The sequence below is a fragment of the Sitodiplosis mosellana genome, unplaced genomic scaffold, assembly GCF_009176505.1.
Source record: "Sitodiplosis mosellana isolate CC-2019 unplaced genomic scaffold, AAFC_SMos_1.0 Smas_scaffold_1, whole genome shotgun sequence".
NCBI classification, from domain to species: domain Eukaryota; kingdom Metazoa; phylum Arthropoda; class Insecta; order Diptera; family Cecidomyiidae; genus Sitodiplosis; species Sitodiplosis mosellana.
In genome coordinates, this window is record NW_022595244.1 from 8,920,319 (window position 1) to 8,932,173 (window position 11,855).

Sequence of the window (11,855 nt, forward strand, 5' to 3'; positions counted from 1 at the left end):
AGAATGTTTATTCCTGTATTGCCATTTTCATTCTCACAGCCTCATATGAAGAAGACTCGTTTATATATAATGGTTTTATTTATTGGGCAAAATAGGCTGGGTAATGCGAGAGGAACCGAACCATCACGTCGCCATTTAAAACTGAATCCAAATGGATGGAGACAGAAGGAATATTGGTCATTTTCGTGGCATGAGATTGGTGTGTTTGACTTGCCAGCGTCAATTGATTATATTTTGAATGAAACGAAATTCGAAAAATTGAACTACATTGGTTGGTCACAAGGTTCAACGTCATTTTTCGTTATGGCTTCAATGCGCCCCGAGTACAATGATAAAATTATCGAAGCAAATTTACTGGCGCCGGTTGCTGCGTTGAAAGGCACGCGTAATCCATTTTATAATTCATTCGCCAATTCTTATAGCGCGATCAACAAATTACAAATGTTGAGAATGTATAAAATTATTCTAAACAATGATGCCTTATTGAAAATTGCTGAAACTGTCTGTAAAGATGTGGTAGATTCAACTCCGGCTAAATGTAAACTCATCTTGACTGCTTTGAATTCAAACCAAGTCAATTGCGTAAGTGAGAAAAGTTGCCATGATGATTTTGATTGAGAAGGAAAAGTCAATTGCATCATTTTATTACCATTTTTTAGACAAGTTTGCCATCAATTTTAGTAGGTACTCCATCTGGCGCTTCACTAAAACAGGGTTTGCATTACCTTCAATTGATACGTAACGGTGGATTTCGTCAATTTGACTACGAAAGCAAAAAAATTAATCAAGAAGTATACGGTCGTGATACTCCACCTGAATACGATTTGGCTCGAGTAACAGCTCCGATAAATCTGTTTCATTCGATAGATGATGACACAGCCGTGCATGAGAATGTGATTCAGTTGCAATCCAAATTACCAAATGTAAAATCAAGACATGTCATTCAAGTGCGCGATTTTGGTCATGTCGATTTTGCGTACAGTCGTTACGCACGAGTGGGATTAAACGACAAACTTATTAGTACCATCAACGAGGCCAACCGAAATAATTAATCCCAGAATGTTGAATGTTACTAAATGAATTCATAATAAGTGACTTTGAATTCAGCAAACTTCTAAATTACGAAAATCATCATGCATGACGCGTGCAAATACTTGAAGTACAAAAATGCTCATTTATCTCTGTAGAAAAAAAATGTCCATAAAAATATAATAAAATGAAAATCAAAGCATTTTTGTGCTTACCTTTTAATTCCCAGAGTTACCATTTTAAAATATGTGCAATTGTACGATTTGGGAAAAAAAAATTCGGTGGAAATTATTTCGAAACTATTTCCTCGCCCCGCATATGATTGCGGATTCAGTGGAAATACGGAGATGGAGAATGTTTTATGTGCGCGAAATGAAGACAACAACGAACAAAATGAAAATGGAAAATTTTTCCCGAAAGAAAAAGATGAAAGAGAGATGTTAAACATAATGAAAAATCGGGAGAAGGTGAAAGCGGTTTATTCACTTGATGCAATTACGAGGAGGAAAAACAGAGCTACAAATACATGAAGAGCAACAATGGACCGGCGAAAAAAAGGTTGGATAAGCCAGAGAAGGGAGGGACGGTCGATGATTCAGAACAACAAAAAATCCGTAAATATTCTCCCTCTTCAGCCAAATGATGCGCATGTAAATTGAAAAACCTTTGTATTAAATACAATAAGTGTACAATGTACATGTGCTGGCAATTCATGGTGTATGCTTCCACAGAAAACTGAAGCATATTTTCCGGGCCTCTGATGATTCGATTTTTTTTTATTGCATACATTGTTTGCCTTTTATCCGCATTTTTATTACTTTTGACATCAATCACACAGTCTTTCTCTTTCGCACCCACTTTCTCATTCTTCCGTGTTCTCTTGCTCGTTCGCTCTTGAACCTTTTCATCTTTGTCTTTGTCAACGTCAAATGCCACAAACGCGATATGGGAAAATGCGCCGGAATAATGTACACACATCACATGCATAATTACCTCAATATAAGTACCGTTGATATTTGACTGATTATATGTGGGCTGTGTTTACACAACATTACGCTGTTTGTGCGGTTGATTCGCTTTCTGTCACCATTCATGGGTCATACATAGAACAGGTAAAATTGTGCTAAACTTTGGCCACTTGTGCCAATTATATATGCTTTTTTCTTCCGTTTTAATTCGCAAAGTCATCGTTACCGCACTCATATCCACACAAATAGTAGGTATTCTTCAATGGATTAAAAAAATCTAAAGCAAAATCGTTCCATTGTAGACACCAAACGCAATCACAAGGTCATAAACAAATTGTTTGAAGCGTCCGCTGTCTTATTGTCGGCTATGAACGCATTATCGTATTAAACCTATTACACTGTATATTATTAGGCAACATGAAAAGCATTCCAGCGTCGACTTAATATTGCAATGTGAACGAGAGAAGAAGCTGGATAAAAACGACCCTCGTGAATGTTTGCAACGATGCTGTGGCAACATCGATGGCTGTGCGTGTATATCGTCAATGATGCTATTTAAAATTGTCCGTAAATCAGTGAGCTATTTCTTGTTTTGTACTCATCATGTCTTGGTGCCTTTGCTCTTTTGGCTCGTGCGCGCATCCCATCTATGTAGAAGAGCATACATAATTGCCCAGCATTTTAGATAAACTTTATAGAACATCATACATATATAAAGTTGTATTCAAGTATTTCAAATTATCCACGTTGTTTTTATTGCCTTTATTAGCTTTTTTGCCCCATCCGTTTCGGCTTTCTCATTTAGAAGCCAGCAGCACACAGAACACACAGCATATATAAATCCATTTGCATATAACAACACAATTTCTATTAAAATCTGTTGAAAACGATTCCTTTATTTAAATTTGATGTCGATTAAATGCGGGGCAGGAGGACTGTAAAAATACTGAATACATAGTTAAGGGATTAAAGTGAACATTTAAAATTGTTTTCATTTAGAGATTCTTTTACATAATTTTTTTTTTCTGTTTGATTTGTGGTGGTCAGCCCCTGGATACTATTGGTGGCTGTTTCACCATTTCTGAATGGCTACCGAAGAATTTATCTGAATATAATTTTGTTTGTGTTGAAATTTCACCAGCTAAAATGGAAACCACCAAGAAATTTCTCGTATATAATGGCATTATGCTTAACATTCCGGCTAATCAAGTACTCTATAATAAAGATTTTGTAGAAAAATAAATGCTTACAATGATCTAACACACAATAATTATTGTTTGAATGCACACATACGCTCACATGTTTGCATTGAAACAATGAGAATCTTTTCTTTTAGCTGTTTATATACTGAAGAGAGCTATTTTCAATTTAACTTTTGTCATGTCTTTTCTCTCCATTACTCTAGACCACACGGGAGCTCTTGCGTCAAATTATCGATGATGATTGATAAGTTCTTATCGAGATACTCGAATGTTAACGGCAAATCGAATTTCTCGTTTGGATCAGCAAGGTACTTGAAAGACTCAATCATTTGTGATACAATGTCGTCTGTGATCAAAACCTATTGGGGAAGGTGAAAACACGGGAAATTGTAATCACACGCTTAATTTCGAAGCCATGAACCTCAAGTTGAATCGAATTAGTGAAATACCTGTAGCCAATATCCGTATAGTGCGTATGGTTCTCGTTTCGTAACAGCAACACCATCGCCTGTCACACTCTCAGAAACAAATGTGAGCGCCAGATTATCGTTTTTGAATGTGAAATGTCGACCATGACGAATTCGATCTTTGATGGCCAATGCCAAGTACTTGGCATAATCGGGTCCGATTTTGAGCTCCAAACCTTCCAATGGAATCGCCTTTGGTTGACTCATCAGCTCACTGCGTATGATAGACATGGCCGATTTATCCAGTGAATTACTACATGACATCGCCTCAAAGAATCGAGCGTCATTCGATTCGGATTTCATCAGCGGCGCATCGATGTTATCATTCAAGAGTTTCATTTGTATTTGTGCATTTATTGTTTTCGAATCGATTTCGGCTTTGATGTGTGACTGTGGAAAGAAAAGCGTATTATTTTATTAAAATCATACCAAAATTGATGACATTCAAACGATGTTGAAAATCAACATGGTCGCTTCAACAACTATAACTCAATAATTTCAATTTCGATTTACCTTTGGAATTTCCTTGAACATAAAATCAGCATTAATACCGGCCAAATCGGAGCCATCATACTCCAAATTTTGTTTCAGTTCATTCAATGTCTTCGGGAATAGTTCAAAAACACTTTGCGATCGATTCATGTCGGTGATAAGCCATTCACCGCCGGTTTGTGGATCTTTGCCAAGTAAACTTAATACGCCCGTTCCTTTCCACCAAGACGCTTGATTCAGTTCTTCTTCCGTAACACCGACAATTTGACAAAAGTCCACCCAACCAAACGGCGATAAAATCCGATGCAATTGCGGATCTTCGGCGATTAACATGTGTTGTATATTTGATACTGAATTATCCAAACTTTTACGCCATGGCACATTGTCGCCCGCACACAATCGATTGCCCGTACTAAACACATATCGTGCCAATTGTTGCAGTAGATTGGCTGGCCAAATCGGTGGTAGATCTTCTTGTTGTTTTCCATGTGAATTTGTGATTGGTTTTTTGACTAATCGAAATGTTAATTCAAATCCCATGCCAGACCGTTGGTCTGGATTGTCCATATCATCGCAAGCATGTACCCGACCATCGCCGTGCAAATCACTGAGTCCGAATGTCACATAATGCCAATGTGGTGGAATGTTTAGCTCAACATTCCCATCATTGCGATACATACTTATGTAGTCTAAAGGATCTTGACCACCCAACCTAAAACAAATCAACATATTTTCAAATGTTTCACTTTGAAAGATGATTTCTCTGGATTTGTGCACGAAACACTTACCAATATTTCACAACAGTTGTCACCTGCAATGGATTCGGTTGATCTGGGTAAATTTTCAAACATTGATTTATAATGGCTTGCAGTCCAGCTGGAGGTGCAATCGGTTTTGTTGGATTTGAAACCGTTTTTTTATCCATTTTTTTTCGATTGAATCGATTAATTTGCCACAGAAAACACCACACAACACACAATAGATACGCACAAAAACACAAAGGACATTGACAAAGTAATCCGGTTTTCAAGAAAAAAAAAGTAAACAAAAATAGAAAGTCTTCTACAAATGGGGCATGCAGCGCCAGCTGTATCACACGATCAAGTGCAACACTCACACGAAACAGATGAAATTTTTGCTGCAGTCTAGCAGTGGAATAGACAAACCAAAGTGATGAAAAATCGTTTGATTTTTTTTTTATAGAAAATTGAAAACGATGCTCAATGACGTTTTATGTAGGAAATTTAATTTTTTTTTTCCTGAAAACAAATTGTGTTTTAAACCAATTGCAAATCAATGGATGTTCATCTTCATCATCTAAAGAGATGCAGCAGAGGCGTGAACCATTGCGATTGCTGCAAACGTTGGTAACACTGATGTTTGGCTGTCACGTACGATACGTTCAACATGTATATTCTGACATTCTGTCTATGTGTGAGCGAATGCATGAAGTAATCATCACCACCTTTCAAAGCTCGGCAAACTGTCACTTTCGGGCGATTGTGTCTATGTTTGTGGAATTCGCATAATTTGTATATGTGGTCATACATTCGAGTAGTATTTCGTTCAACTTTTATTTCGTAGCGAAAGTTTCGGTTTTTCGGTGGATAGCTTAAGATTTCAATTGTCCAAAATAACGTGCAACAATGGAAGCATACGATGTAATCGTTAACCAACCGGTTGTTATTGATAATGTAAGTTTTTTACTCTCTCGATATTTTCGTGTTCTTATTTGAGATTTTCTCCAACAATTTGACGCATTTGTTGTACTAGCCACAAAGTGGGATAGAAAGAGACAGAATGACATCAATGAATCACTCACATCGATTATGGTTCAATATTATTTCATGTAAATTCACCAAAGCAATTTTGACAAGATGCTTCGCAGAATATTTAGAAATTGTATGGTTAAAATATTATTAAAAATCAATGGCACTCCCATTTCCAAGTGATTTCATTCTGTCTACTGCTGTTGCTGTTGCTGCTGTCAAATGCCATATTGGAAATGCGGCAATTGTCGGCAAATTATTGTTTTTATGAAATGTTCAAAGAAAATCAATGGACTGGATATTAATTATTTGATGATATTTTCATTGCAGGGTTCTGGTGTTATAAAAGCTGGCTTTGCTGGTGGTCATGTGCCTAAGTGCCGCTTCCCGAACTAGTAAGTAGCTTGAACACACTTTTTATTGGGCAAACTTACGTTTTTTTCCTTCACATTGGTCAAACTCATGTTAACAATGATGTTCTTTCTTTCCTAATCCCTAGCATCGGTCGGCCGAAACATGTTCGAGTAATGGCTGGTGCCTTAGAGGGTGATCTCTTTGTCGGACCAAAAGCTGAAGAGCATCGTGGTTTACTTAGCATTAGATATCCAATGGAACATGGAATTGTGACAGATTGGAATGACATGGAACGGATATGGACGTATATTTATAGCAAAGATCAATTGTCCACCTTCTCCGAAGAGCATCCCGTTCTATTGACAGAAGCACCACTGAATCCGCGCAAAAATCGAGAGAAAGCCGCCGAAATCTTTTTCGAAACATTCAATGTACCAGCGTGGTTTGTCTCCATGCAAGCCGTTCTCAGTTTGTGCGTTTCGGTTTCGCTTCATTTGGAGTCTGATTTTTTTTTTCGTATAAAAACATAACCATTGACTCATAACCAACAATTTGTTTTATTTGCAGATATGCCACCGGTCGTGTAACAGGTGTCGTTTTAGATTCAGGAGATGGTGTAACCCATGCAGTTCCAATTTATGAAGGTTTTGCCATGCCAAACAGTATAATGCGAGTGGATATTGCTGGTCGCGATGTCACACGCCAATTGCGTGCGCTGATCCGCAAAGAAGGATTCAATTTCCGTACAACGGCCGAATTCGAAATCGTTCGTTCGATCAAAGAGAAAGTGTGTTATCTGGCACCCAATTCGCAAAAAGAGGAAGGAAACGATGCTGAAAAGATAGCATACACATTGCCTGATGGCAACACGCTTGACGTGAGTGACATTCATACCATGTTTTCATGAACATCATCTTTCTTTAAATCATTGTTTACCTAATCACGTTGCATTATAGATTGGTCAAGCTCGTTTCCGTGCGCCCGAAGTTCTGTTCAGGCCAGATTTGATAGGCGAAGAATGCGAGGGAATTCACGAGGTGCTCATGTATGCTATTGAGAAATCGGACATGGATCTGAGAAAAATCCTATATCAAAATATTGTACTCTCCGGTGGATCGACACTGCTCAAAGGATTCGGTGATCGTTTGCTGATGGAATTGAAGAAAAGTCTGCCAAAGGATCTGAAGATTAGGGTGTGTACCACAACTCAACATTGCCCACCTCAATCGAATTCATTGCATTCAATTTTATTCCACAGATCGCCGCGCCACAGGAGCGTTTATACTCGACATGGATGGGCGGATCAATTTTGGCCTCTTTAGACACATTCAAGAAGATGTGGGTGTCGAAGCGAGAATTCGACGAGGAAGGTCATCGTGTTATACATCGCAAAACATTCTAAGCAATCAATGGTGTTATTTTTTTTACCGCTTTTTGTTTATCCAGGCACAACCAAAAGTGCACAATTCATATTTTTGTACTCTCGTGATTTGGCTCTGGGGAAATGACACAAAGACAACCAATAAAATAGCAAATGATTCGAATTAGTTGAGATTATACTCTAAATCATATCTAGTTTAATATCTGGCCATTCAAACGGCGGCGGCAATGAGTCCAATCAGATCAGAACCCAGAGCAATCAATCTCGATTGAACTATAAACTAATAGTCGTTCAACTTATTTTAAGATCTAAAGACTTTTTCCAATTGAGTTTTTAATGTAATGCTAATATTTCTTTTTTTGTATTTAATTGATCGATGAAGACAGAAAATGCTAACAATATAATTTTTGATAAATCTAATGGTAGAACAAATGATTCCTTCTGAATCGAATGATGATGCCCTTTCCCAGTGCGAAATATGAAATCGGGTTGCTTTACTTCATTTTTATCAAGCTTACTTTTTTCCAAATTTATTTATTGTTTTCGAGAGAATGAAAATGAAGTCAAACAACCGACACCACATTAATGAAATAAATGAATTCCAGCTACTTAGAATGTTGCATACATGCAATTGATAGTGAGAAAAAATGTAATAAATTGATAGAATAAAGCAAAAAATCAATGAATATCTTTGGTGTTTATCAGAAGCATTCAGCTCAACCCATAAAATCAGATGAATGAGCCACAAATTTCACGAAATTTAGATGAAATGAAATCGAATAAAGAAACATTGAATACACTGATATTAGTTAACTTTGAACAAAAGTTGAATAAACCACACATTTATGTTTTGTTTATGAAATAAACGCTTCACCTCGTGAATCTTCAGGATGTAAAAATTACAAATGCGTCTTTTTCTTCTTCCTTCCTTACTTTTTTTTTCATTTCTTCCTTTATTTTAGTTTTTCATTTTTTATACATAAATTAGCAGCTAGCACAGGTAATGTTTGCTTAGTATAACGTCATCACATCAAAAAAAATTTCTTTAATTTTACGATTAATATAAACGGGCATACTCATCAGACAGATCAAAGCTCTAGCTCTATACGATTTGTCTCGATAAAGTACAATAAATGAGATATGCTATCCTTATTCTGCGAAACTATCCTCAGAATCCGATGAAAATTCGAACACTGATTGGTTCAATGCTGACATTTCGGAGTCATTGTAGAACGATTGGGTCGATGGTTTGATGTCTTCTTCAAAGTCGCCATCAAACGAGTCAAACGAATGATATTCCGATGAACTCGAGTCCGGTGACATTGGTGGGAATTCTTGGATCTCTGGTGGAATTTCTGGAGTAATTTCCTCAGCTGCATGCAAAAAACAGACGCAATTAATCATTTTGTTCAAAAATCGATGATTTTTTTTGTTGATAAAATGACAAAAAAAGTGTCAAAATGAAGCTTACTTTGCGGATAGATTTTGTCTTCGATTTCATAATACTTTGGCGGCTCAATTTCCTCGTTCGGATCGATGTCGCGGCCGGTCAGCTGTCGTGCCATTTTGTTAATTAGATCGTCGGACAAAGCGGCGGCTTCGATCCATATCGGGAACCAATCGACGGGTCGCGAAGATGCGTACTCGTAGTCGTCATTGCTTTCAGCCATCTTTTCGGTTTCAACCTTTTTGGTTGTGGTTTTGCCACCACTAGTTGGTGCCGCGGGTGCATTTTTGATGTCACCCAGCGCCACTTTTTTCTTATCACTTTCGCTGCGTGCATCCATCGTTTTGGCCGGCATGAATGTGGCCGCTGTGAACGAATGGAAAATTTCCAAACATTTTATTACAATACGCAAAAACCGTTTTTTTCTTCAACAATCGATACAAAATGACTTTATCAAGCGAAAAAGAAAAATTGTTTTCAATTAAAACTTACCATTTATTCCGAAAGCGTTGTTCGTTTGGTTGATATTCATTGCCATTTTTGCAAAATTAGCGATTTAAAACAATGGTGACGGTGAACAGTTAATCGTTTCAGTTTTTGTGTGATTGAGATTTTAGCGCGGTGAGACTCTAGTCGTTGCTACGTTCAACAAATCAATGCAACAGAAATCGCTTTTGAATAGACAGTAGGCCGCAGATGTACGACGATACATGTGTGTGAGTGTGCGTGTTCACACTGAAGTTGGTTAAATGAACACTGACAGCATGTTATGCGGTGAGTTCATTTGTTTGAAACAGTTTATCGGTGTTTTGATGCGATTTTTCTTGTTTTTTTTTGTGAAATTATAACACAAATTCTGGCGAATATACAAATTGAATCAACTTTAGAAGTTGAATTCATTGACAGAAATAACAATTTCAAAAATTTAATTGAAAATCATTGGTTTAAATTGCGATGCATTCACTGGAGACTTTCACATGAAGTTGACTGCGGATCACTCATTCCAGACAGCTGGAACATTTGAACGTCTAGTGTTCAAATAAATTTAATTTTTTCATTCATTTTCACATAAAATGCAAACTGTTTCTTGGACATTTACACCAAGTTACATTCATTCAAATGAAAATTTAAAAAAAAACCCTTCCAAAAAACCATCAACTTTTCTATTTACCTATTCATTTCGCCTGCAATCACGAAATCTATTCAGAGTAGCATGAAATGAAACTTCACTGATCATAAGACGTGTTTTTTATTTAGATTCTATACCACCAAATACATGAAGAAAAAAAAATTTGTTTGCAAAATTGTACACAAATCCGAATAGGACCGGTGAATATTGCATGCACAAATAAAAATCAGAGAAAAACACAGAAGACTTATGTGCTTGTTGTACCCAATTGGGTTATATCACTGAAATCTAACTCAATCTACTTTTGAATAAAAACAAGAGCGTGTGAGGTAAATGCTGAAAATCGGAGCCACTTTGAAATCGTCTATGGATTTTCTAGTTCAAGTGGAATTGGAATTTTATTTTCGATGGCAAACTTTTTCAATGCCTCGTATTTCAGATGCCAGCTGATGGTTTCTTCGCGTAAATTCTTCGTTCTATTCTGCATCATCTCCAAGTCTTGCCATTCCTGCGATATGAAAATTGAATATTTAGTTCCAAATGAACGTAAATAATATGGTTAATGGTGGGTGACTCACGTATGATTTTTTCGTTTCAAGATCGTCTTTTTGTTCGATGCGCTTGATACGGCAACTGGCTGCGTATCCCCTGTTTTTCAATGTGCGACGTCTTTGTTTCATACGAACGATTTCCGAACGGCTCAATCCACGCATTTTCAGCGTACGATTCAAATCGCGCACCGAAATCGATACCAATTCATCGTCACTGATATCGGGAATTGGACATGGTGACAATGGAGCCTAGAATGTCAATGAAATGTAAAGCAAAAAGGTATATTGTCAAAGACTTTGTACTATACACAATGATTTTCTTTGTTTTTTTCTTTCGCCAATTCTTCATCAAATCCAACGAATATTTTGACACACTAACAACTCACCCAGTGTTTTTTATAGATTTTTCACAAATTTACTTACCATTGAAGTTCTTCTTTCGCGTTTATGCTCGAGAGTCATGGTTTTATGTTCGCTTCTGCACAAATTTCGACCGAAAATTCGAGAAATATTTGACGTTTTTCTTGAAACATCATCAAAAGTGCAAGTCATCTTCATCTTTTGTTCACGTTCAACGTCTGACTTGATGGGTAACATATATAGTTCCCTACCATTTGTCCTTTGCAAGCGATGCAGGGCTGGATATGCCGTTGAAGTGTTCAATTTTATTTTAAGAAATGAAATAGAATCAATATTCCTATCTAGTGATTTTTGCCATGTCAAGCATTTCATTTGATTCCTTCAAATATAATCATAGCTCAAAATATGAACATGTAGTCAAGCGTCGGCCAACCATTGACAAAAGAAAACTGGAATATAATGCATAAAACTCCGAAAACAATGTAAACAGTGTTCAAAACAATAAATATATCGCATCCATGCATGCGATTTGCAAAAGTGATGTGTCTGGATTGGGTTTTGTTTATTACAAATGCGATTATTATGGTTGCCACGGAAATGTTGTTGTTTCTTTTTGCATGTATGAAATAAAAAAAAACCGGCGCTTGAGCTCGTGTTGAGTTCACTGATACCGTAACCGTATCGAGTTCAGTAGCATGCAACCCAC

General features: G+C 37.0%; 5 protein-coding genes across 7 annotated transcripts in view; 2 read left to right on the forward strand and 3 right to left on the reverse strand.

Moving 5' to 3' along the window:
* Positions 1–1,231, forward strand: part of LOC129573958 (lipase 3-like) — a 7,142-nt gene extending 5,911 nt beyond the window's left edge. For both annotated transcript variants that reach the window (XM_055455175.1, XM_055455185.1), the window contains 2 exons: positions 96–582; positions 660–1,231. In XM_055455175.1, coding sequence (XP_055311150.1) covers positions 96–582; positions 660–1,052 — 880 coding nt within the window. In that variant the 3' untranslated portion in view covers positions 1,053–1,231. The remainder of the gene's footprint in view (positions 1–95; positions 583–659) is intronic.
* A 1,630-nt stretch (positions 1,232–2,861) lies between these two features.
* LOC129573942 (suppressor of fused homolog) lies at positions 2,862–5,089 on the reverse strand. 2 transcript variants are annotated; one of them, XR_008688648.1, is made up of 5 exons: positions 4,947–5,089; positions 4,180–4,870; positions 3,649–4,056; positions 3,291–3,558; positions 2,862–3,211 (listed from the first exon to the last, which is right to left on the reverse strand). XR_008688648.1 is itself a non-coding variant. In XM_055455146.1 (4 exons), exons 1-4 carry the CDS (start codon positions 5,081–5,083, stop codon positions 3,394–3,396), a joined length of 1,401 nt encoding a protein of 466 aa, XP_055311121.1. In that variant the 5' UTR covers positions 5,084–5,089; the 3' UTR covers positions 2,862–3,393. The 2 variants fall into 2 exon arrangements, 1 of the variants encoding a protein (XP_055311121.1); XM_055455146.1 differs by having other exon boundaries at positions 2,862–3,558.
* Positions 5,090–5,361: 272 nt separating this feature from the next.
* Positions 5,362–8,568, forward strand: LOC129573968 (actin-related protein 1). Its single transcript, XM_055455199.1, has 6 exons — positions 5,362–5,852; positions 6,258–6,322; positions 6,427–6,753; positions 6,849–7,158; positions 7,238–7,474; positions 7,540–8,568. The coding sequence occupies exons 1-6, from the start codon at positions 5,805–5,807 to the stop codon at positions 7,681–7,683; spliced, it is 1,131 nt and encodes a 376-aa protein (XP_055311174.1). The 5' UTR covers positions 5,362–5,804; the 3' UTR covers positions 7,684–8,568.
* A 6-nt stretch (positions 8,569–8,574) lies between these two features.
* Positions 8,575–9,822, reverse strand: LOC129573993 (uncharacterized). The gene is made up of 3 exons (XM_055455251.1): positions 9,602–9,822; positions 9,134–9,475; positions 8,575–9,035 (listed from the first exon to the last, which is right to left on the reverse strand). Exons 1-3 carry the CDS (start codon positions 9,645–9,647, stop codon positions 8,812–8,814), a joined length of 612 nt encoding a protein of 203 aa, XP_055311226.1. The 5' UTR covers positions 9,648–9,822; the 3' UTR covers positions 8,575–8,811.
* A 516-nt stretch (positions 9,823–10,338) lies between these two features.
* On the reverse strand, positions 10,339–11,700 carry LOC129574001 (transcription factor MafK-like). Its single transcript, XM_055455264.1, has 3 exons — positions 11,213–11,700; positions 10,817–11,038; positions 10,339–10,746 (listed from the first exon to the last, which is right to left on the reverse strand). The coding sequence occupies exons 1-3, from the start codon at positions 11,519–11,521 to the stop codon at positions 10,603–10,605; spliced, it is 675 nt and encodes a 224-aa protein (XP_055311239.1). The 5' UTR covers positions 11,522–11,700; the 3' UTR covers positions 10,339–10,602.
* Positions 11,701–11,855: the final 155 nt, after the last annotated feature.

Bases quoted from the DNA above. Each gene is read 5' to 3' on its own strand.
- LOC129573968 (XM_055455199.1), top strand. From the start codon at position 5,805: ATGGAAGCATACGATGTAATCGTTAACCAACCGGTTGTTATTGATAAT. The intron at 7,159-7,237 runs GTGAGTGACATT...GTTGCATTATAG, and splicing joins CTGATGGCAACACGCTTGAC to ATTGGTCAAGCTCGTTTCCG. The intron at 7,475-7,539 runs GTGTGTACCACA...TTTATTCCACAG, and splicing joins CAAAGGATCTGAAGATTAGG to ATCGCCGCGCCACAGGAGCG.
- LOC129573993 (XM_055455251.1), bottom strand. From the start codon at position 9,647: ATGGCAATGAATATCAACCAAACGAACAACGCTTTCGGAATAAATG. The intron at 9,476-9,601 runs GTAAGTTTTAAT...ATTCGTTCACAG, and splicing joins CAACGCTTTCGGAATAAATG to CGGCCACATTCATGCCGGCC. The intron at 9,036-9,133 runs GTAAGCTTCATT...TTTTGCATGCAG, and splicing joins AGACAAAATCTATCCGCAAA to CTGAGGAAATTACTCCAGAA.
- LOC129574001 (XM_055455264.1), bottom strand. From the start codon at position 11,521: ATGAAATGCTTGACATGGCAAAAATCACTAGATAGGAATATTGATTCT. The intron at 11,039-11,212 runs GTAAGTAAATTT...TTGACATTCTAG, and splicing joins GCGAAAGAAGAACTTCAATG to GCTCCATTGTCACCATGTCC. The intron at 10,747-10,816 runs GTGAGTCACCCA...TTCATATCGCAG, and splicing joins TTGAAACGAAAAAATCATAC to GAATGGCAAGACTTGGAGAT.
- LOC129573942 (XM_055455146.1), bottom strand. From the start codon at position 5,083: ATGGATAAAAAAACGGTTTCAAATCCAACAAAACCGATTGCACCTCCA. The intron at 4,871-4,946 runs GTAAGTGTTTCG...GATTTGTTTTAG, and splicing joins ACAACTGTTGTGAAATATTG to GTTGGGTGGTCAAGATCCTT. The intron at 3,559-3,648 runs GTATTTCACTAA...CTTCCCCAATAG, and splicing joins TATACGGATATTGGCTACAG to GTTTTGATCACAGACGACAT.